Source organism: Nematostella vectensis, chromosome 1 (assembly GCF_932526225.1).
Source record: "Nematostella vectensis chromosome 1, jaNemVect1.1, whole genome shotgun sequence".
Lineage (NCBI taxonomy): Eukaryota > Metazoa > Cnidaria > Anthozoa > Actiniaria > Edwardsiidae > Nematostella > Nematostella vectensis.
In genome coordinates this window covers 4,533,302-4,555,844 of record NC_064034.1, presented here as the reverse complement: position 1 = coordinate 4,555,844, position 22,543 = coordinate 4,533,302, and the positions used below count along the sequence as shown (strand labels likewise).

General features: G+C 41.0%; 4 protein-coding genes across 5 annotated transcripts in view; 1 reads left to right on the top strand and 3 right to left on the bottom strand.

Annotated features, from left to right (window-relative positions):
- Positions 1 to 3,886, bottom strand: part of LOC5517139 (COBW domain-containing protein 2) — a 32,735-nt gene extending 28,849 nt beyond the window's left edge. The window contains exon 1 of one of the 2 annotated variants that reach the window (XM_032387165.2): positions 3,720 to 3,886. In XM_032387165.2, the coding sequence (XP_032243056.2) occupies positions 3,720 to 3,816 (97 nt within the window). In that variant the 5' untranslated portion in view covers positions 3,817 to 3,886. The remainder of the gene's footprint in view (positions 1 to 3,719) is intronic. The other variant, XM_032387164.2, reaches the window with a different exon arrangement.
- Positions 3,887 to 3,983: 97 nt separating this feature from the next.
- Positions 3,984 to 8,634, top strand: LOC5517193 (solute carrier family 35 member E1). The gene is made up of 7 exons (XM_001637171.3): positions 3,984 to 4,531; positions 5,685 to 5,689; positions 5,821 to 5,886; positions 5,972 to 6,109; positions 6,198 to 6,323; positions 6,764 to 7,006; positions 7,397 to 8,634. The coding sequence occupies exons 1-7, from the start codon at positions 4,210 to 4,212 to the stop codon at positions 7,541 to 7,543; spliced, it is 1,047 nt and encodes a 348-aa protein (XP_001637221.2). The 5' UTR covers positions 3,984 to 4,209; the 3' UTR covers positions 7,544 to 8,634.
- Positions 8,635 to 13,211: 4,577 nt separating this feature from the next.
- LOC5517138 (forkhead box protein D3-B) lies at positions 13,212 to 14,828 on the bottom strand. The gene has a single exon (XM_001637115.3). The coding sequence runs from the start codon at positions 14,627 to 14,629 to the stop codon at positions 13,451 to 13,453; it is 1,179 nt and encodes a 392-aa protein (XP_001637165.2). The 5' UTR covers positions 14,630 to 14,828; the 3' UTR covers positions 13,212 to 13,450.
- Positions 14,829 to 15,727: 899 nt separating this feature from the next.
- LOC116621200 (spindle assembly abnormal protein 6 homolog) lies at positions 15,728 to 22,446 on the bottom strand. Its single transcript, XM_032387240.2, has 19 exons — positions 22,294 to 22,446; positions 22,168 to 22,225; positions 21,718 to 21,797; positions 21,181 to 21,285; positions 20,749 to 20,920; positions 20,443 to 20,520; positions 20,255 to 20,374; positions 19,761 to 19,829; positions 19,559 to 19,606; positions 19,288 to 19,362; positions 19,050 to 19,196; positions 18,497 to 18,634; positions 17,557 to 17,610; positions 17,409 to 17,462; positions 17,267 to 17,338; positions 17,103 to 17,184; positions 16,800 to 16,912; positions 16,469 to 16,534; positions 15,728 to 16,156 (listed from the first exon to the last, which is right to left on the bottom strand). Exons 1-19 carry the CDS (start codon positions 22,353 to 22,355, stop codon positions 15,830 to 15,832), a joined length of 1,920 nt encoding a protein of 639 aa, XP_032243131.2. The 5' UTR covers positions 22,356 to 22,446; the 3' UTR covers positions 15,728 to 15,829.
- Between the last annotated feature and the right edge of the window lie 97 nt (positions 22,447 to 22,543).

Genomic DNA, 22,543 nt, shown 5'->3' with positions numbered 1-22,543 from the left:
TTGGGAAGAGTTGAAGAGCAAGAAAATTAAATGTAAATCATGGAAATCCCAGAAGAAATTGTATGCTTATGGGACAGAAGAACCACTGAACACTGCTGGAGAATTTGAAGCAAAACTGACATATAACAAAAAGTCATGTTGTGCTCGCTTTATTGTTATTGAAGAGAAGGCAAGACCTATACTGAGTAGACAGACCCAGTGAAATTCTAGGAGGTCTGCGGATACAAGTGAATACGGTTCAAGAGGATGAACTATTTGGAGAGTACAAGGAGTGTTTTACTGGAGTGGGGAAATTAAAAGATTTCCAAGCTAAGATACATGTTGATGAGACTGTAAGACCAGTTGCACAGAAAGCACGACCCATACCCTTTGGGCTAAAAGGCAAGGTAAACCAGAAGCTTGAGGAGCTCAAGAACCTTGATATCATTGAGGAAGCATCAGGGCCTACACCTTGGGTTAGTCCAGTTGATATCGTACCCAAGCCATCAGGAGAAATAAGACTATGTGTTGACATGAGAATGGCTAACGAGGCTGTGGTACGGGAACGGCACCCGATACCCACTGTTGATGAGATTCTGTACAACTTGAATGGGAGTACAACATTCAGCAAACTAGACCTCAAGTGGGGCTTCCATCAGATTGAGTTGGATGAACAGTCTAGGGTTATCACCACATTTGTGACACACAAAGGTCTCTTCAGGTACAAGCGGCTCATGTTTGGCATTTCGTCTGCACCAGAACTATACCAACACATTGTGCAGCAAGTATTGTCAAGCTGCGAAGGAGCCCATAATATTCATGACAACATAATCTTACATGGTTGCACTGTGGAGGAACAGGACGCAAGGCTATGGAAGACTCTTGACCTGCTAAAGAACAAGGGTTTGACACTGAATAAGGAGAAGTGTGTTTTCAGGATGTCAGAACTGACATTTATGGGCTATCTCTTGTCTAGCAAGGGGATTGGTCCCACAGAATCCAGGGTGGAAGCAGTATTGAGTGCTAAAGAACCGCAGACAGCAGGAGAGGTACGGAGTTTCCTAGGGCTAGTTAACTTCAGTACACGCTTTATACCAGTTTTAGCTACAACAGCAGAGCCACTGCGGAGGTTTACTAGGAAAGGAGAGGAATTTGTATGGGGTCAAGAGCAACAGAATGCATTTGACACTCTGAGAGAGATCTAAGCAAAGCAAGCACTCTTGCTTACTTTGAAAAGAATGCAGAATCTACAAGACTAGTAATGGACGCAAGCCCTGTAGGCTTAGGGGCGATCCTCACACAAGTGCAGAATGGGTGTGAGCGAGTAATAGCTTATACAAGTCGCAGTCTCACTGATGTTGAGAAACGTTACTCCCAGACCGAAAAGAAAGCCTTAGGTTTAGTCTGGGGATGTGAAAGATTCCACATGTATTTGTATGGGGTGGAATTTGTGCTGCTAACAGATCACAAGCCACTGGAAGTAATCTACTCTACAAAGTCCAGGACTTCTATACGCATAGAACGCTGGGTGTTGAGATTACAACCCTACAATTTCAAAGTCAAACACATACCCGGAAAGGAGAACATTGCAGACTCACTTTTGAGGCTTACGGGATCCAAAGGAGTGTGCATCAACACTGACGCGGAGGAGTACATCCGTCATGTTGCGGAAATGGCAGCACCTGTAGCTATACCGATAGAGGAGATTGAGAGGGAATCTGCGGTCGACCCTGAGATTAAACAACTTCGGGACTGCATCCTAACAGAGAATTTGGATGGTGCTCCAACTCAATACAAGGCTGTGAGACAGGAACTGTCTACCCTTGGTAAGCTAGTACTAAGGGGGACTAGATTGTTGGTACCTACCATACTACGGAAAGAAGTTCTAGAGTTGGGTCATGAGGGGCACCAAGGGGTAGTCAAAACAAAGCAAAGACTAAGGACTAAAGTATGGTGGGAAGGGGTTGATAGACAGGTGGGACAGAAGTGTAAAGCCTGTCATGGGTGTCAGTTGGTAGGGGCATCCACCCCACCCGAACCCTTGCGACACACACAGTTCCCCACCCAACCCTGGAAAGACCTGGCAGCTGACTTAATGGGACCACTACCTTCTGGAGAGTATGTGTTGGTAGTTGTGGACTACTACAGCAGGTATTATGAGGTTGATATTCTGAGATCTGTAGTGTCAAGTAAGATCATAGAAAGCTTAGACAAGACTTTCTGTACCCATGGTCTCCCTGAATCGCTTAAAACAGACAACAGTCCTCAATTTGTGTCGGAAGAATTTGAAACATACCTAAAAGCAAATAACATTCAACACAGGACAAGCACACCATTATGGCCCCAAGCTAATGGTGAGGTTGCGAGACAGAATCGTAGTCTATTGAAAGCACTTAAGATCGCACAAGCTGAGAAGAAGGACATACAACAGGAACTCAGAAAATTCCTGATTGCATACCAAAACAACACCTCAGAGCATGACTGGTGCAACACCATCCAAACTGTTATTCAACAGAGAAGCTAGATGTAAAATTCCAGAGATAAGAGAATTCAGAACAGAGGACAGTGAAGTTAGAGATCGGGATATGGAACTAAAACAAAAGAGAACTGACTATGCAGATGCAAGGCGAAACGCACAGGAGAACGATCTACAGCCAGGTGACACGGTACTTTTGAAACAAAGGAAGGAAAACAAACTGTCAACCAACTTTGAGGACACTCCATATGAGATTTCTAGTAAACACGAGAACGAAGTAACAGTCACCTCATCAGAAGGGGCTAGTTACAGGAAAAATGTTACAGACATCAAGAAATACTTTGGAACAGATGATGAGGCAGGCTACACCTAGTGTGGAGAGCTCTGTGGACACTAGGCCGACTAGAGAGAGAAAGTTGCCTTCGCATCTTAAAGACTATGAAGTTTATGTGTAAACTTAGTTTATTGCACACAATAGTTACATTTGAGAACTGTTTCATTGAGATTTGTTGTTTCACACTTAGGGACTGGTATAGACCTAGTCTACTTGTGATGTTAGAGTTAGTTCGGAAAAGGGAGGAGTTGTAGTGTCCGGGCTACCTGTGTTATGACCGGGCTACCTGTGTAAGGAGTATATTATAGGGTTCGTATGTTGTAAAGCAGACGGTCGAAACATATAATAAACAGTTGTGTTTACGAATGCTTTAATCACCGAACCCAGGCATTATCAATAACACCCACCATTACCAAACCCATTACAAACAACACCCGCCATCACCAAACCGAGTCATTACCAACAACACCAAACATCACCAAAAACCAGTCATTACCAACAACACCCACCATCACCAAACCCAGTCATTACCAACAACACCAAACATCACCTAACCCAGTCATTACCAACAACACCCACCAAAACCAAACCCAGTCATTACCAACAACACCAAACATCACCAAAAACCAGTCATTACCAACAACACCCACCATCACCAAACCGAGTCATTACCAACAACACCAAACATCACCAAACCCAGTCATTACCAACAACACCCACCATCACCAAACCCAGTCATTAACAACAACACCAAACATCACCAAACCCAGTCATTACCAACAACACCCACCATCACCAAACCCAGTCATTACCAACAACACCCACCATCACCAAAACCAGTCATTCACCCTCGAGCGGGGGTCTACCAATTCAATGAATCAAAAGAAAGCTCTTTTATCAATATGAACATCCCTTTTCAACAAATCTCACCTAAATATCCAGTAATAATAGTCACAGGAATCCGCACGCAGGCTGACGGCACGAGATCAGGGCATTCTTCATCATCTGAATCACTATTTGTAGCCATCTTGCATCGCTTCTTTCCCGCCGGTTGTGTTGTTTTCAAAAAAGTTTACGCGCCCGCCGTTGTATTGTATAGCGGTCTATCTCTTAGAGCCCATGCTCTCATTACCTCACTCGTTCATGGCTCGGGAACTACTGGACAAAATAGCGTTTTTCAACATCAAAAAGCCATCGATCGATCCTATTTTGTTAAAATTCTTGATTATTATAAGATAACATTTAAACTTCTAAGTTTGTTTTCAATTCAAACAATTTATCTCAACAAAAAGACGTGCTTGTAAAAATGTCTTACGCAACCGGAAGTATTTCATAACCGGAAGTAGGACTCCCCTCCGGTTGGAGACGTGTCGCTAGAAGAAAAAGGAACGAGGTGGGAAGTCGATCAAGCCCAAAAAATATGGCTTCAGGAATCCCAGGAGAAGCGATCAGGATATTTCTACTATGTACTGTGTGGTTTACAGTAAGCTCTACAAACAATGTGATCACAAAAAGACTTTTGAACAAGTTTCCCCATCCAGTAACGGTGGCTTTCGTTCAAGTATTCTCGACTGCTCTGTTTATGGGGCCAACCCTTGTACTATGGCGGGTCCCCAAGTATTCAGCGATCCCTAAAACCACGTTTTATAAATTTATCGTGCCTCTGTCTTTTGGGAAGGCGCTAGCGGCAGTATCGGCCTACGTTAGTATATGGAAAGTCCCCGTATCTTACGCTCATACGGGTAAGCGATCATACATGGCCGCCATCATTTGATCTGTCGAGGGATGTCCACATTTTGGACTTGCTTCACGATATCTCAGAGGTTTAACCGTATATCCAGTGCACCAACCACTATTTTTTCATAAACTTTAGTTAATCGTATAGTTTAATGAGTTTTAATAAACGCGTTTAATTTAAAGGTGATTTCTGCTTTGAATGAATGGAATCGCTGTGTTGTTGTGTTTTGTTTTGCCTTTTGATTTATTTATATGTGGCTTTATGCTAACACAACCGTTTTTGAAGTTGCATTATAGGATTTTCTTAATCGTATCTTAAACATTCTTAGTCTGCAAAATGAGATCTCGAAGGAAGCGAAAAAAGTTAATATAAAACAATCATTGAGTCAAATGATTACAAATGATTTTTTTAATGCCAATCTATGCTATGGGATAGGTGGAGCGACTAAAGAAATCCTGATTATAATTACAAAAATAAATTGTCATACAAGGTTTTATCCCCTCGTTTTTTGTATCCTAGCAACTCAACTTAAGCTTATGCATGTTTGCATATCATTGATCATGTTGGTGTTTTAAAAATATATATAGCTATATATCATACGTGCCAATTCTCGCAGGAGGTTTTTAGCCTTTATTTCCCAGCCAAAAAATTGAAACTTACATATAGTGTAATCTCCCGGGAAAATTCATCGATAATTTAATCTTATACAGTTCTCCCGGTTTTTGAGGTTTCAAGGTTGGTAAGTATGATATACACCTATTTCAAAATATGTTGTCAGACAAATGGCAAATACCAGTTGTCAAATGGCAGTTCTGCTATCATAAAATACCATTGAACTTGTCAAATTTCCACGAAATGTAAGAGAATGTGGATAGTTTATGTGATAATATTACTTATCTTTATTCATACAAATAATTATACCCATTAGATGTGATTGGTCTTAAAACTGCCATTTGCCAATTGCTATTTGCCATTTGCCCTGAAAATGTTTATTGAAATAGGTGTATACCCAAATTAGTAAACAGAATAGAATCACTCCATCACGATTTATATCAGCAATTATTATTATAAAAAAAGGTTTAAATGTATAAGTTTATATGTTGATAATGTTTTTATTTTTATTTACATGTCCCCTACTCTTCTCTCGTCTTATGTAGTTAAGGTATGTTATCAAAAATATGTTTAGGATTTTTATGATATTCCTAGAAAATGTTCATTGTAGTCTGGGTCTTTTTTGTTTTTGTAATGAGTCTAAAATTGAAGATACAATTGTCTTTGTTCTTCTCCTAACAGGCCACAATGCCAATATTCACAGTTGTTTTATCAAGATTAATTTTAGGCCAAAAACAAACACCTTTGGTAAGTACTGAGAATTTTTGTTTGGTGATTGATATATTTGTACACTGGCGTAGTTTAAGCCCTTATGTTTGTCTGTTGTTCACAGGTGTATTTTTCTCTAGCGCCTATTGTTCTTGGTGTCATGGTCTCCACAGCAACAGAACTTTCTTTTGACATTGTTGGTTTGATGAGTGCCCTGCTTGCTACCTTGACATTTGCTGTACAAAACATTTTCACCAAGAAGGTAATATTTTTAACATTGCCTCCTCACTCAAGTAATGATACATTGATGACATTGTTTTGTAAAATAACAATGTTTGCTTATTTTGCAGATGATGCGTGAATTACACATCAGTCATCTGAGATTGCTGAGTATTTTAGCACGCATAGCGACTGTCATTTTGCTGCCAATCTGGGCATTGTACGATCTTAGAAAAATTTTGACGTATTCAGATTTGGTAAGATCATGTCTCTGTTATCACAAACCAATATCTGTATCAACCTTAAAGCAGCAATTGCACCAGTTAACTTTCGGAGGAACCTTAATTGGCAAAAAAAAAAATATAATACAAGCTGTTTAACAGGCCATCTGCTCTAAATTATCAGTCACATCCTCCAATAGACACACTGCTTTTGAAATTTTACAACTTTTTTTTCATTTTTCATTAAATATTCTTGGAGATTGAAATTGACCGGAAGTAAACTGGTGCAGTTACTACATTAAATCTTCATGCACCTTTTTTTCTTCTCACGTCCAACTAATATGCAAATTTTACGCAATAGAGCTGGTGTTAGATTGGCTTGTGTTTTCGTCTCTTCTGTGAAGTTTTATATAATGTTATTTGAACTTACAACCAACTTTTATGCTCTAATTTCAATTTTTTCTCTATAATTTCAGAGTGAAGAAAACATTCTTTGGTTACTTGTTGTAATAACCATCAATGGCTTCCTGAATTTTGTCCAAAATATGGTCGCTTTCACTGTGTTATCCCTTATCACTCCATTGAGTTATTCTGTGGCCACAGCATCCAAGCGCATCCTTGTCATCTCTGTCTCTCTCTTCATGTTACGTAACCCTGTTACCATTTATAACTTCCTTGGAATGTTGATGGCCATCTTTGGTGTGTTCATTTACAATAAGGTATGTGATACATAAAACTTATTGGCTGGGTCTATAGGTTTAATCTCACAATGATTTTTTTTACTATTAACAAATTAACTCTGAATTCACTTTCTGAATGTTGAAATTAATCCCAATGGTACTTTACACAGTCATAGAGCTAGGTATAGGTACAGAGGTCACATGCACCATCCTTTGATGGTGTTTCCCTTTGCATTTTTAACATTATGTCTAGCAGATTAGTAATCTTGTCCTTAGCTTGAAGTTGTTCACATTTTAGACCAGAACTTCTGGGAATAGGAACCAGTGGGAATATCATCCAGTCAAGTGGGACATTTCTTCCCAAACCAAACCCCCATATGCTTACCACAATACAGTTAGCCTAACTTCTAAATGAACGTTTTTCTTCAGGCCAAGTATGATGCTAACAGGGCAGCACATCATCTACCCATGCACAACAAGGACACTAAACTCCCTACTCCCAGCCTCACAAATGGGCATCTCAACCACATAAACAGCCATGTGCATGACAGAAGACCACATTATCATCTTATATAGCAGGCACAGAGTAACAGATTATATAACTAGATACTGAATTAGTGGGCCATGGGCCTCTTTCATTAACAAGATAATTTATTATTCCTAAACAGGTACTCAATGGTTATAGAAGGGAGGGATAGGGTGTACACATTGATAAACATTATTACATGAGATTCTCAAAATATTGCGATATCAAAGTTGTGCAAGGTTGCATGAAAAGTCTGAAAATAGTAAAACTTTGTTAACGTAATGTGTTTTGTTACATTGGAAACAAATTCGTATCTCTAAATAGGTATTTAGAAACCTCGAAATTTAGGCAAACCTAGTGCCACAAAATATATGCCTCACAAAAATGCAAGATGTTAACCCCACAGGAATTCCATGTAATAAGGTGATTTACTGTACATTTAATGGTAGGCTACTTTTAAGTTTAACATTTAAAAATGTTAATATGAGTAATAGGAAACAACTTGTACAGGGAAGTGGCCCGTAGCAAGAAGGATTTGAAGGACCACCCTCTCGACTGGTCTGCTTCAAAAAAGGACCATGATGGAACATGAAGGTTCTATTTGTTGGGATATATTTTTTTTATTTAACCAAAACTCAAGAAGTGCTGCAAGCCATTCACCTCTGCCGTAGAATGATTTTGGTTTCCCAACCAGCGGCGTAGACAGGATTTTTAACAAGAGAGGGCCCAAAAGGCCCTTTTCTCCTGTATTTTAGATAATGTCTCATACATTTACAGTATTTTTGGCTGCCAAAAGGGGGGGCCCAGGCCCCCTGGGCCACCCCCTGGCTACGCCCCTGCCAACAAACCCAAACCAAAACAAACCATAATCATTTACTGGCATTTTAGTGTATGTTGTATCAATGGAACGTGTATTAAATATCAGGGGCGGATCGAGGGGGGCCCCTCACCCCTTTTTCAGACATTTGGCTTAAAAATAACAAGAAATATAAGGAAATATACGGAAGAACAATAAGTCCGGATCCACCCCTGAATATAGCAATCAATAGGTTATGGGATAGATTTTCATCAGGGCGTGGTTTTATTGGGCTGTGCTCGGATTTTAATAGAATATTAAAAGATAATAAAGAAATAAAACGTTTTTTGGCGTGTTGCTGTTTGACTTTCTTACACGAGGGGCGTTGCCTGGGGAGGAGGGGGGGGGGGGGGGGGTAGTGGAATTAGCCACAAAAACTATACTTCCTCGATGTATCGCTTTTGTATAGCATTTGCTCTTTAACGCAACGACCCGCTTCCTCTTGAGATAGTGTATTTATTTAGCAAGTTGACTTTTAATCACCTTGTATCGACACTGGAAGACGGCGGTTATAGTAAAGCTTTTTAGTTTATTTTATTTTCATAAAAATCTACTACATAAATATTTTTTTTACCAGTACAGATTTAGTTGACAGCTTGCACGAATTACGTCGTCACATGGCTTGCATTGTCCATGGTATATTTATTGCTCCGGAACTCAGCACTCGGATGGCTTGGTTGAAGTACCTAGCTGATTCGCCAGGGTTTGTCGCGGATTCCCGCTAAACTCTCTTCTATGCCACAGTGTATAGTTCCGGTGTCACTAGGCGCGAAAACTTAGCAAATACGACAAAAGTGAAGATGGAAGTACCTGGTTACGTCCTTCGCCAGGATTTGTCGCGGTTTCCCGCTTTTCCTGTCCTGTACGAACTGTTGTCTTTTGCTAAATTCTCTGCGCTGGCAACGCATCGCGATTGCGCTCGGTGGTAATTCTCCTGCGCTTGTGTCGACGGTATCTGTTATTTTAACGCTTTAATAGTCGGCGTCTGTTGGCGAGGAAGCCATCCTCTCATCATCCCCATCATACCCGACTGCCGACACTCGACGTCGACGCATCCTTCTCAGCAGCCCAAGTGACCGTCCCTTGAACGTAGTAAGGTCTGCCATATTTCCGTCTCGCTCCTCGGAACCTTCCTCGGCGTTTAGAGGGGCTTTAGGAACTTCATTCGCAATACTGGATTCCGTCTCGCTTGAAGTGAGAGTGGCCCTCTCGGACTTGGCACTTGACTTAGGGTTTACTTCTGGCGAAAAGGGGATGATGTTGGTGGTGCTAGCAAAGCTGGTCACAGATGTGTACATCTCGCTGGAATGCACGCTCATGACCTGAAGGATGTGCAAGGAGTCGTGCCCGGTAAATTTTCTCTCAGTTTTAGCACGGAAATCAGGGAAACGAAATGGTTTCCGGATCCATCCCTTTTGCGGTTTCTCCGTTTTCTCACGAAGATCAATGACTCGGTCACTATGAATACAGCTCAAACGGTTGCCCATTTTTTACTGCGACTCTGCCGGTCGGAGAACTTTGTCGAATTTTTAATTTAAGCGCGTCACAATTAGTACGGGTAGCGCGCGCATGCAGCAAAAGAGGGCGCGTTTCTAGTGACAATCTTAGCAGTTTTTAGAAATGGCAACAATGGCAACAGCCCTTTTCAAATGCTTCTCTTGGCAGCTGATTTTTGCCACCTGTTGATTCAAACTAATTTGGGGTGGGGTCTTCAAGCTGAGCTGAGGCCTGTGCTCGAGGAAACACAGGTGTCCCAACCGATGCGCCACTGGATGCCGCAATTAGAACGACCACTACGCGTAAAGGCATTTCCAGACCTTTTTAACAAATATTTGTTGTGTTGAATGGTTCCTTTCTTTTCTTTCCCCTTGCATATAATACATAGGTTAGTTCTATCTAATTTGGTGTGAAATCTTCTCGAAGAGCTGGATCTTGCTAGGCGTGGGGACAACCAGGCGCTCGCCGATCGAAAAGTAACTCGATGTTGAGCATTGATAAAAGGATTGGTTGTGCATTTTTAACTTTTCTTCCAAAAGACTATCTACCAATTATGAGAACGTAGGGCGGTTTAGGGCGTTCAAGAATACAGAGCTTAAGCAAGTCACCACGAACAGCATCAAAAACGGCGCGCGCGCTCACGAATTGCTGAAAAACGGGGTTGACGTCCGTGACAGGAAATCTTGAACGGCACTTTCCCTATTTTTACGTTCTACGCGCGCGGTCACGGACGTCAACGCCGTTTTTCAGCAATTCTCTAATATCGCCGCACGGTGATGTTAGCGCACGTCCACAAACGTTATTGTCACGGACTCATTCCTTTTTTTTCTGTTTCTATAACCGAGTTTTACGAATCTTCCATTCTAGACGCCATAAATGCAAGTGGTTAATTATTGGGATCTTTATTATTTGAGCACGTTCTTAACTTTATCGACTATTGTGACGTGTAGAATTAGAACTCGACCCGCTTTAGTCACTGCGAAAAAAAAAATCACCTCCGAGGCAACGCTGTAAAAATGGGAAACTGTTTCGGTTGCAGCAGTGACCGAGTCATTGATTTACAAGAAGAAGCTTGGAAACGCGAAAACCGACGACTCAGACTACATCGTTACCTGAGTCTATCACAGGATACTTTATATGTTAGCGAGCCAGATGTGATGGAGATATCCAAGTCGCCCATGAGTGTCGACCCTCTTTATATCAAGGCACGAAACCTCTGGCAGGAGCTAAGGAGGAGCCGTCGAGTTGTACCTCTGGAAGAGATCATGGATGAAGAATAGACACCCATCTGGCAGATTCATCGTGGACAGCAACAGATTACAACTACTGTTGTACTGTTGCAAAAAGTCGATCGACTCCTAATATCCAGACTGAGAACTAAGCGACCGAAAACAGCACAAAGAATAGTTAAGCGGGAATCCGCGACAAACCCTGGCGAAGGCAAGAACCAGGTACTTCCACCCCAGCTGTTGTCGTATTTGTGAGTTTTCGTGGAATGGGAGACGCGGACTGTTACTCTCTGAGGGCAAAGAAGATAGTTGAGCGTGAATCCGCGACAAATCCTGGCGAAGGGTAGTAACCAGGTACTTCCACCAAGCCATCCGAGCACTGAGTCCCGATGCATTAAAAAGTGAAAAAACATGGACATTGTCTACATTGATCTTGGTTCATCTTGTTTTGTATATATGAGAGAAAGTTAAGAGGATTTATAAAATGAAATATATATTATATATTTGCTATTTACTTTCTTAGCTATTATGCGTCTGCTCGACTCTCGACCACCGAATCATCTTATTTATTTTACGCAAATAAAATCTAATTTCTGCCTTTTAAAATCCTTAAAGAAACAAACAATAAATCACGTGCAGAGACCCTGGCAACACCCCTTAACTAGTCGTCCGCATTATCCCTAGACCCCTTAACAAGTCGTTCGCATTATCCCTAAACCCCTTAACAAGTCGTCCGCATTATCCCTAAACCCCTTAACAAGTCGTTCGCATTATCCCTAAACCCCTTAACAAGTCGTCCGCATTATCCCTAAACCCCTTAACAAGTCGTTCGCATTATCCCTAAACCCCTTAACAAGTCGTCCGCATTATCCCTAAACCCCTTAACAAGTCGTTCGCATTATCCCTAAACCCCTTAACAAGTCGTCCGCATTATCCCTAAACCCCTTAACAAGTCGTTCGCATTATCCCTAAACCCCTTAACAAGTCGTTCGCATTATCCCTAAACCCCTTAACAAGTCGTCCGCATTATCCCTAAACCCCTTAACAAGTCGTTCGCATTATCCCTAAACCCCTTAACAAGTCGTCCGCATTATCCCTAAACCCCTTAACAAGTCGTTCGTATTATCCCTAAACCCCTTAACAAGTCGTTCGCATTATCCCTAAACCCCTTAACAAGTCGTTCGCATTATCCCTAAACCCCTTAACAAGTCGTCCGCATTATCCCTAAACCCCTTAACAAGTCGTTCGCATTATCCCTAAACCCCTTAACAAGTCGCCCGCATTATCCCTAAACCCCTTAACAAGTCGCCCGCATTATCCCTAAACCCCTTAACAAGTCGTTCGCATTATCCCTAAACCCCTTAACAAGTCGTCCGCATTATCCCTAAACCCCTTAACAAGTCGTTCGCATTATCTCTAAACCCCTTAACAAGTCGTTCGCATTATCCCTAAACCCTTAACAAGTCGTTCGCATTATCTCTAAACCCTTAACAAGTCGTTCGCATTATCCCTAAACCCCTTAACAAGTCGTTCGTATTATCCCTAAACCCCTTAACAAGTCGTTCGCATTATCCCTAAACCCCTTAACAAGTCGTTCGCATTATCTCTAAACCCCTTAACAAGTCGTTCGCATTATCCCTAAACCCCTTAACAAGTCGTTCGTATTATCCCTAAACCCCTTAACAAGTCGTTCGCATTATCCCTAAACCCCTTAACAAGTCGTCCGCATTATCCCTAAACCCCTTAACAAGTCGTTCGCATTATCCCTAAACCCCTTAACAAGTCGTTCGTATTATCCCTAAACCCCTTAACAAGTCGTCCGCATTATCCCTAAACCCCTTAACAAGTCGTCCGCATTATCCCTAAACCCCTTAACAAGTCGTCCGCATTATCTCTAAACCCCTTAACAAGTCGTCCGCATTATCCCTAAACCCCTTAACAAGTCGTCCGCATTATCCCTAAACCCCTTAACAAGTCGTCCGCATTATCCCTAAACCCCTTAACAAGTCGTTCGCATTATCCCTAAACCTCTTAACAAGTCGTTCGCATTATCCCTAAACCCCTTAACAAGTCGTTCGCATTATCCCTAGTCCCTTCTTTAGGCAACTATTAAAGTTAATATGATAAACAATAGACACGGTTTCTTATATTTTTATTTGTTAGAACAATGCTTAGCTTATTTTTTAACAATTAGAAATGGCGTAGTTCTTTCATTCGTTACATTTAGTTTTACTAAATTGCTTTGCAAGCATGAAACCAGTTTTAAGTACAAGCTTTTTGACCCCATCACCCTTAAACCTTAACCAGACAAACACTTTACACCTACGTTGAACGAGTTCCTTCCCCTTGTGCAGGGCATTATGGGTCAGCGTCACTTAAGGGGCAGAGCTAGTGACAGGCGTTTCTGAATAAACAATAGGTTGATTGACAGCAAATCGGGCTTCCAGTTGTGATGTCACATTGCATGTCAGGTGTCCTGCGGATTGCGATTCGATTCCTGTTAGGTGTGGCAGATGGTCCTTGGATTTTAGCGGGAATCCCGAGGGAATCTCCGGATGGCTTACAAGATCCAAATGGTGTAATCCCTCGTGCTCGGAACTGAAACTTGAGATGCTAGGTAACGGACCCGAGGGGCTAGAGCAGACCCTCCACTCGGGATTCTCCGCGGGCCGCCTGCGGGATCCAAACGTGTTGCCATAGATACACGACTCCATAAAGGGCTCGCTCTTGCCTTGGTGCATCTTGGGAACTGGCTGGGATGTTGGAATAATCTGCTCTGTGGACGTTATGGGGAGCGTGGTCGACCACACCGGTAGACAATCCAAGCCAGGACGAACGCGGGTAATGGGAGCAACCGCTGGTCTGGTGATTGAGCTGGGAGGCGCCCAGTTAGGGCGCAAATCACCAAATGTTGGAGAGGCACCAGTTAAAGTGACTCCCTCTGCGCGGAGACAATGACGCGGCGGCATTGCAGGGCTTGGGAAGAGGGGTGCTACGGGATATCCGGAAACACCACGAGGTAGGAGAGCGAGTCCTGCTTCGTGCTTTTGGAATTGTAAAAGTCCAGGGTGAAGCTGCGGATTAGGAGGCCAAGGGATCAGCTCCCTTTCCCCACCACACCCATCTTCCTCTCGCCTGAAGCGCTTGCGGCGTCGCAAGAAGCTGCCATTGTCGAACATGTCCACGCTAGTTGGGTCTATGGTCCAGTAATTCCCTTTTCCTGGTCTGTTTGGTTCACGTGGGAGCTTGATGAAGCAGTCGTTAAGAGTCAGGTTGTGACGAATAGAGTTTTTCCACTTGATCGAGCACGTTTGATAGAATGGGAATCTCTGGGAGATGAAGTCGTAGATCTCAGATAGAGTAAGTTGCCTCTGTGGGGAGCTTGTAATTGCCATGCAGATGAGGGCGATGTACGAGTATGGCGGTTTACCTCTGCTCTGTTGTCGCCTGCTTTGCTTTTTATCCCCAACTTCTTTCTCCAACTCTTCATTCGAATTTAACACCGGATTACCAGCCGGCTCAACAGCTTGATTTGTGTTGTTGGAATCCTCCATATTAAAAGACAAACCACGGCAAACTTCTTAAGGTCCGTTTATCTTTAGCTACAATCGGGTCAAACAGTTGTTTTAGCGGCTGGTATGCGATCGAGTACTTCAAGTTAAGATAACAAACCATCGACGAGCGAACCAGCACTCTCTTCTTTTGCCTTCGTTACGTTAAGGCCTCCTTTCAAACCAAGAAACGTCACATAAGTATTCCGATCGCTGGAATATTTGCGAGAGTTATTTCGGTCGTCATTTTACTTAGTCTTTTTCATTGAAATGTAGTTTTTCCAGAGGTGTGTACACGTATTGTTTTACACAATACGCTAAGTAGCGGACCGGTCCAAATACCAAGGAAAAAATGGGCGTGTTTCACCTGATTAGCTTCAAATCATATGAGCGCATTTTTGGATTCTTTAGCATTTCATTAGCTCCCTACGCTTTTAAATGCAGTTTCAAGTATACTTTTTTTTAATTATTAAAATACACTCGTAAAGCACCGAATTATATCTACACATATATAAAAGATTCCCAATATCATTATAAGCCGGCGGTAATTAGGACCTCTGACGAAATACTTAACAGATTTTTTTACTCTCATGGGTTTGCAATTGTTTGTCCCGACTTTTAGGTGAGGAAAGGGCGTCACCATCTCGGTATGGGACGGCATGCAAGCGTACACCGTACAACTAACAGGCCCGTAGCCAGGATTTTATAGCGACCATTTTCTCTTAAGTGTTTTGGAGCCATGACAATGAAAATGGCAATTTGTTCTAAAATAGCGAGCACTGCACAAAAATGCAACTATATTATGTTCTGACTTATGAATAAGACGTGCCGTTTTGTTTTAGGGGGGCATTTGTTAGAAAACTTGCAAAGGTTATTACCCTTACTTAAATTAAGAGTATTTTATTGTCTTGTATATAAAAAATAGTTTGAAAGTGTTTAATGGTCAAATGCGCAAGTTAATCAGTGTGTAGAGAAAAGGTTCCCCAAAAAAAGAGGGGTAACTAGCCAAGCCCATTAAATACCATCCACTTTCCATTCACTTCGATATTTGGTTTGAACAATAAAGTAGAAGTCGTATAGATAAATACAATACCACGAAAACTCAGGCTATTATTTTATTTGAATAGTATTTACAGAATGACCTTATAACAAGACTTCGTAATACATAAATCCGTATAAATCACCACAGAAACTATACACGGGTCACGTAGGCTTGAAGTACGCAGACATTAATGGCGCCTGTGAGGGCGTTAACCGAGGGTTAGGCCCGAATCGTTGTGATGGCTGCAGAACCCTATTCTCACTAGGGACATTATTAGCGTCGTTAAGGGGACCCCCTCCTATTTGTGTCTTCCGCTGTAGGTACTTGGGATCGAGCAGGGGCTGGTTTTCGCGATTCCCTCGTGTCAGGGGCGTCGTTGTGTTAGGCTTTGGTGGAGCAGTCTCGGGTTCCTCAGGGATGGTCGGGGTAGACTGGCTGAGGGGTCGAGGGAGGCTAGGCTTCCGCTGGGGTGGAGGTCGGTAGGACACCTATCGGATGAGAACAAAGCCAAATTTGTCATACACGTTGATATAGGAAGTTTTACCAGATGATCACAATTCTCCATACACATCTATATCTTATGCCAGATAACAAAGCGTCATACTCATTGACATAAAAGCTTTTACAAAATAGTTCTAACGGGGATCCCTCATATGTACATGTAGTGTAGGTGGGTTCGTACTAGAGAGTTTATGGTACCACCCCTTACTTACTTATTACTTGAGGCATCTTGGCTTAAAAAGCCACTAAGTCATCCGCTCTTAGCCATGCCTCATAATAAACTGACAATGACAACTGACCTGTTGTGGCCCAGTGTAGCGCGGGACAAACGTCTGGGAACCGGAAGTCGTTGATGGCACACTAGACTAAAATGAGAAGATAAGAAGGTAGTCTAGTAATTCTTAGCCACTTATTGACCATGTATTTTGGTAAAGTGAACTTACAACAAAGTAGTCAAGGTGATATTTCCCCTTTTTTAATTTGAACACAGAATCATCTGCGAATTTAGTGCAATTTCATTGTCAGCGTCAGCTGCTTTGGGCTATCCTTTGTTAGCAGCCATACTTTCAATCCCTACTAGGTGACCTTAAAACTTGCCAGGTTATTTCACAAGCCAATCGTAACACTTACAGCGGTTAATTCGCGAGCAAACGCGGGATCCTTGGCGGAGTGAAGTTCGAATGGTCCGTGTCGTTGCCGAGCTGCCATCTGGTCGTTCATCTGCTTGTTCAACCAATTAATCACTGGAATATGAAGTCAATAATCAAATGAAGGTGATACCGGACTGCAACAACACATTCATATACACTCCGACGCTAAACCAAATCCCGATAGGTGGTGGTGATAGTCTGTCCTGAGACTAGATCCCTCTTGATAAGATGAACCTTGTAAATAGATGGGCTTCTATAGTTATTAACACTAAAGTAAACCCACCGTTCTCGTTGGTTTTCAACAGTTCTTTGCTTTCTTCTAGTTTTGCCATGGTGCTTTCAAGTGATTCATTCAGTTTTTTCACCTGAAATAAAAGGGCACTGATGTGAATGTCTTACTTGGAAGGCGCTAAATGTAAAACAAATGTGTTTTGTGGTGCTTTTTACCTCCTCCTCTTTTTGTTTTAGGTTTTCTGTCGTCGTCTCAAGTTCCTGGGTTTGCCGCTTTATGACAGTTTCCTTTAGAAAAAAACATTGTCTATGAACTAAATAATGAGATAGGCCACTTTTAGGCGCATGTATGACAAACCTTTTCACCCAATAACTTTTCTTGTTGCTTAGTGAGGACGTTTTTCAGTTTTATCTACAATAAAACAGTAAAAAATATGAGTTCACTCTCAGCCATTAAATTTACAGAGAGCGGAAAGCATTTATTTAGGTTTACACCAAGGGCTTACCTCTGATTTAAAATTTCGTAACTGCGTCTGCAGTTTATGTATAATTTCATTTCCCTGAAAACAAGTGAATCACGGTAAAATAAGGCGATATTCAGGTATAAGGCAAAGAAGGAAAAAGTCAAAGAGGGATGTTAGTATTGTCAAAAAAGGTAAGAAGGGATAATCAAGGATGAAAAGGCAAGGCATGGCAAAGAGTGAGTAAAAAGGTTAAAAGTGGGTGAAGACAGAGTAAGGTAAGACAAGCCAAGACTAAAAGGTAAGAAGGCGAAGTAAAGTACAAAAAGCAAGAAAGGATACTCAGGGATGATAACTCGAGGTAAGGTAAAGAGTGATTAAAAAGGTAAAAAGTAAGGAAAGGCAGAGTAAGGTAAGACAAGCCAAGATCAAAAGTTAAGGAGGCGAAGTAAAGTAAAAAAAGGTAAGAAGGGTGAAGAGGTGGAGTAAGGTAAAATAAGGTTAAGAAGGTAAATTCAGGAATGGTAATGCATGGTAAAGGGGTGAAATGAGTCAAAGTAAGGTAAGGCAAGCAAATATTAGAAGATAAGGAGGTCAAGTAAGGTCAAACAAGGTAAGAAGGGATTTTCAGGAATGACAAGGTAAGGTCAAGTGCCCAAGAGCACAAAGTAAAGTATGTAAGATTAAAGAATAAGAAGGAAAAGTTAAAATAAGGTAAGGCAAGGCAAAATTAAAAGGTAAAGAGGTAAATGTTTAAATAAGAAGACAGGACACTATGAGATAATCAATGTACTGTAAACTAAGGTAAAGCAAGGCAAAGCTTGCTTCTAAGGGCCTCCCCACACTTCAGGATTTAAAATATCCCACTGTCTTATCAGTGTGACAGGCCCAGTAAATTGAAGTGTGGGTGTAATCTATAGTCAAAGCTTGGAGTGATTGCCACAGACAACCAAATAGAGAAGACTCAGTGATGTCTTTCTTGTACCTTGACAACTTCGGCAGAGATAGTGCTGACAGTGTTCTCAAGTTTCTTAATCTCTTGGATTCGATGATTCAGAGTGTCTTCCTGTTTCTTTTTCTGATCATTGGAAGACTCCAACAGCTCATTGGACCGGCTGATGACCTGCAGTGGGACACTGATAGACTTAGAAATGGATTTGGGGCAGGATGAGCAAAACACCCCAAAACAAACAAACAAACCCTTGTGATAGGTCAGTGGTAAGGTCTTTGTTTCTCAAAACACAAGATGCAATTCCAAATCTGGGTCAGGTCTTTAAAAAATCTATACACTTGGAACTGTACTGTAAACCCACATCCTCTCATAGGAAGGTTAAGCCAGTCATTGCACTATCATTAACCTGTATTGGGAGGCTGGACTGTGGCACCATCTCCAGTGACTGCACACTAACTTAAACAGTGAATGGTAAACAGCAAGTAAATGGACGAGTTAAAGTCACTTGCATGTAAAGACTGCAATAAGTGCTTATTACAACACCGAATCTATGTACATTTTATATTCAAGATTGTAAAGAACACACCTGCTCCTTGTCCCGCAATTCTTGTTCCAGCACTGCTATTCTTGTTCTTAGGTGTCCCAATGTTTTATCCCTCTCATGGCGCTCTGAGTCCAATGTCCCATTATCTCGTCTAAGTGTTTTTAGCTCTTGCTTCATATGCCCATATTCCTGAAGCACATAAAATAGAATAAGAATCCACAAAGAGTGTAGTCCAAAGATTTCGAATGACACAAATGTACTTAGCTGATGTAGCAAATACCTCTTCAATTCCTGATAACTTTCCTTTCAGTTCGCGGATGGTAGCTTCTGCTCTGTATTTTTCTCCTGTGAACTCCTACAATTTTTTGTTATTTATTAAAGGTAAGAAGAGACAACCCCTTTATGTATTCAATCAATGGCAAAGAAATTGGCTCTCTCTTTAAGGCCACTAATTTCAATGTCATAGTAGAAGTTGTTTCTAGTTCTCTTGTCTATTGTTGTTAAGAATACACTTTTTCTATGTTCTAATGCTGGTATGTGTCTTGAGTTACCTTGTTTTGATTTTCCACTTTATCAAGTCTGCTCTCAAGTTGCTTTACCTGGTGAACATACAGTTTACAAGATAAATCCACTGTTTTACTCTTTCCAAGTTTTATAAAAGGCAAATACACAATACAAACTGATGGCCAAGCAATTACTCAATTTTTCTTTATGGTTTCTTAGTTATCTGGTGACACAAAACAAAACACTCACTGTGTGCCTATGAGCCTGTTCTAGATCCCTTCTCTCTTTCTCGTACTGTTGCTGAGTTTTACTCTTTTGCTGAAAGAATAAAAAAGAAATCAGACTGGGTGAGAACCTAATCTTATCATGATCCATCAACTTTATCCTTACAATGATCTATTGCAATTTTAACATTTACAGTTATCTGCTAAGCTGATGTACTGTACCTCTAATTGTGTCCAATAACCTAGATATTGGAAAATGCCTGAAAGTTACATTACTTGGCTGTAGAGATAAGCCTTTTCTTTACTTTCATTTCTGTTTTGAACTGGGGTAAACTGGCAGGAATTTAACATTTGTCAAACTCTAAGGCAGTTTGATTGTTCTCAATAAATTTACAGTCTAAAAGTCTTAAAAATCTTGAGTGTCACAATGTCTCTAATGTGTTTTATTTAGAACTTTATGATATAATGCAATGCATTTAGGGAGGGCTGAGGTTTCCTATAAGATTCAATGGATCTTACATGTAGAATTCGCTCTTTTTCTGCAGTCATCTCTTGCGCATGTTTGTTGGCCAACTCAGTAGATTTGGCATCAAATTCCACCTGAAGGCGGCTCAGTTGCTCTGATTTATCATTGTATGCCTGTTTGTAACCAGAAATCATTAATTCCCGTAAAACAAGATACTTGAGAATTTTCTGAAAAAGTTTACCTTCTCACAAGTGGCTAATCTTTGTTTCAGGTCTTGTTCAATACATGATAATCGCTGCTCAAGCGAGTTCTTCTCAGTCTAAAAAAACACACAATAAAATAGGATTACAAGACATGAGGAAGAAACATAGATTTATTGAGAATTCATTGGTTTAAAGGTTTGCTCAACAGAGTTTTTTTAAAGCAATAAAATCTCCCTGGTTAATTGTAACCATTTCATATTCATCTTAATTTCTTACTGTCCAAAAATTGATGTTGAATCCACCACCACGTACAAGAAGGCACAAGGAATATGGGAAGTACATACCTTTAACTTGGCCAGGCAGTCAGCCAGATATTTCTTGACCTCAGTATCATTACCAGGTAGAAACTTGAGGGAGAGATGTGTGAGATGTTTGAATGTATTTGTCTCAATGATGTTCAAGCAGCCAAGCCCTCTATCAAGTGCACCAGATGAGGTCAGAAACTGAAGAAGAAACCTGAGAAGAACACAAAGAGAGTTGTGCAGCTATGTACACTCCACTTATTTAGGGACATTAAGAGTCAGAACATTTTAGCAGAGCTAATTGGTTTGATGTTTGCTTTTTTCTTGGGGGGGGGGGGGGGGGAGGGGCAGTGAAAATCCAAGACATTTTTGTTTCAAACAGTTGGACAAATCACACATTTCATTGCCTGGAAAACTGGGGTTCTTTGTAACCTATAAATCTCCTCATTATCACATAGATTTTTAACTGCTCACTTTGGGACCTCCTTTTGCTCTTCACTCAAGCACATCTCAAGCAGACCTACAAACTTCTGGGGAAAGGCTCCAAAATCCACCAACAATCCTTGCTGACTTTTCAAACTGGAAAAACAACAACATTATTTTTCATTTAATATAACTTACATCATAGTAGAACTTGTTTAAACAGGACTTGTATCAAAGGAATACCACACAATAATGGACATATATATGGACCGACTCTCAAGTCCTTTCTTGCCACTCACAATGTTGATACATTGCATATAAAATAATAAATAAAACAACCTCAGCCTCAGAAAAGAACAAACAAACTCGACCCATGTGTGACAGGAAATAGAGCTGGAAACCAGTAACGAGAGGCAGAGGGAATGTAGGGCAATGCTCAAATAAATCAATCAAAATAACCAAACAAACCACTAATGCTCCCCTGCTGTACCCAAGGGATTTCATAATATAAAAGACAAACAGAAGTTCAAGCCATACTCTTTAATCTTATTATACTCTTACTATTATATGTGACAGATGCAGGCTTACCTCTGGAAATCTTCCTCATTAAGTACTAGTGTGTATAAGAAGAATGGGTCGCCATCATCTGTTAGTCGGACTGCCAGCTCCTGGTTAAAAAAACAGAATTAATCAGGGCTGCCACACATGACTCAATACAAAGCTTAATTCAGAATAAAGCGTAAAGTTAAGAAAAGATCACTATCTCATAAGCAAGGCTAGTATTTTCATAACCGTTCAGGGTGAACACAAAAGGGGGCAATAATAATAAACTAATGGGAATAAATAAGTCAAGCTTTTAAAATATTTACCCAAGCACAAAATAACACAGTTCAGTCATCCTAAAAAAAGTATTAACATATGGCAACTCGTCGCAGTGAAAGCGGAAAATACTTAAAAAATAGAGTAACGTATGCAAATTGACAGATTTTAAAGGATATCATCAAGGGATATGTGTGCGAAACTATCTGGTTGCTTCACCTTCTGCGGAGACGACGAAGACAGTCGACTCGACACAGTGATACGAACATGCGATCTCCTGTAACAAAACATGAATTAAAAAAACTCACCACCGCTACAACTATTACCAATGAGCCTTAAACTAACCTGTCTTCCCGATCTGTGTGCTTTACGTAGAGAGGAACCGCTTTATTGAAGTATTCATCCATGGTTACTTCAAACGGAACGACTTAGTTTCAAGTTTTGGCGCCGCTTCACGAATACTGAGCCTCCGGTGAACTTTATCAGCGGCAACCTAGTTTTTCGGTCGGTTTTAGTTCATTGGTATATAATTTTTTTTTTCCTCAGAAAAACATGTCTTTAAACATTGCTATCTAAAACCATTATTTATTCTTTA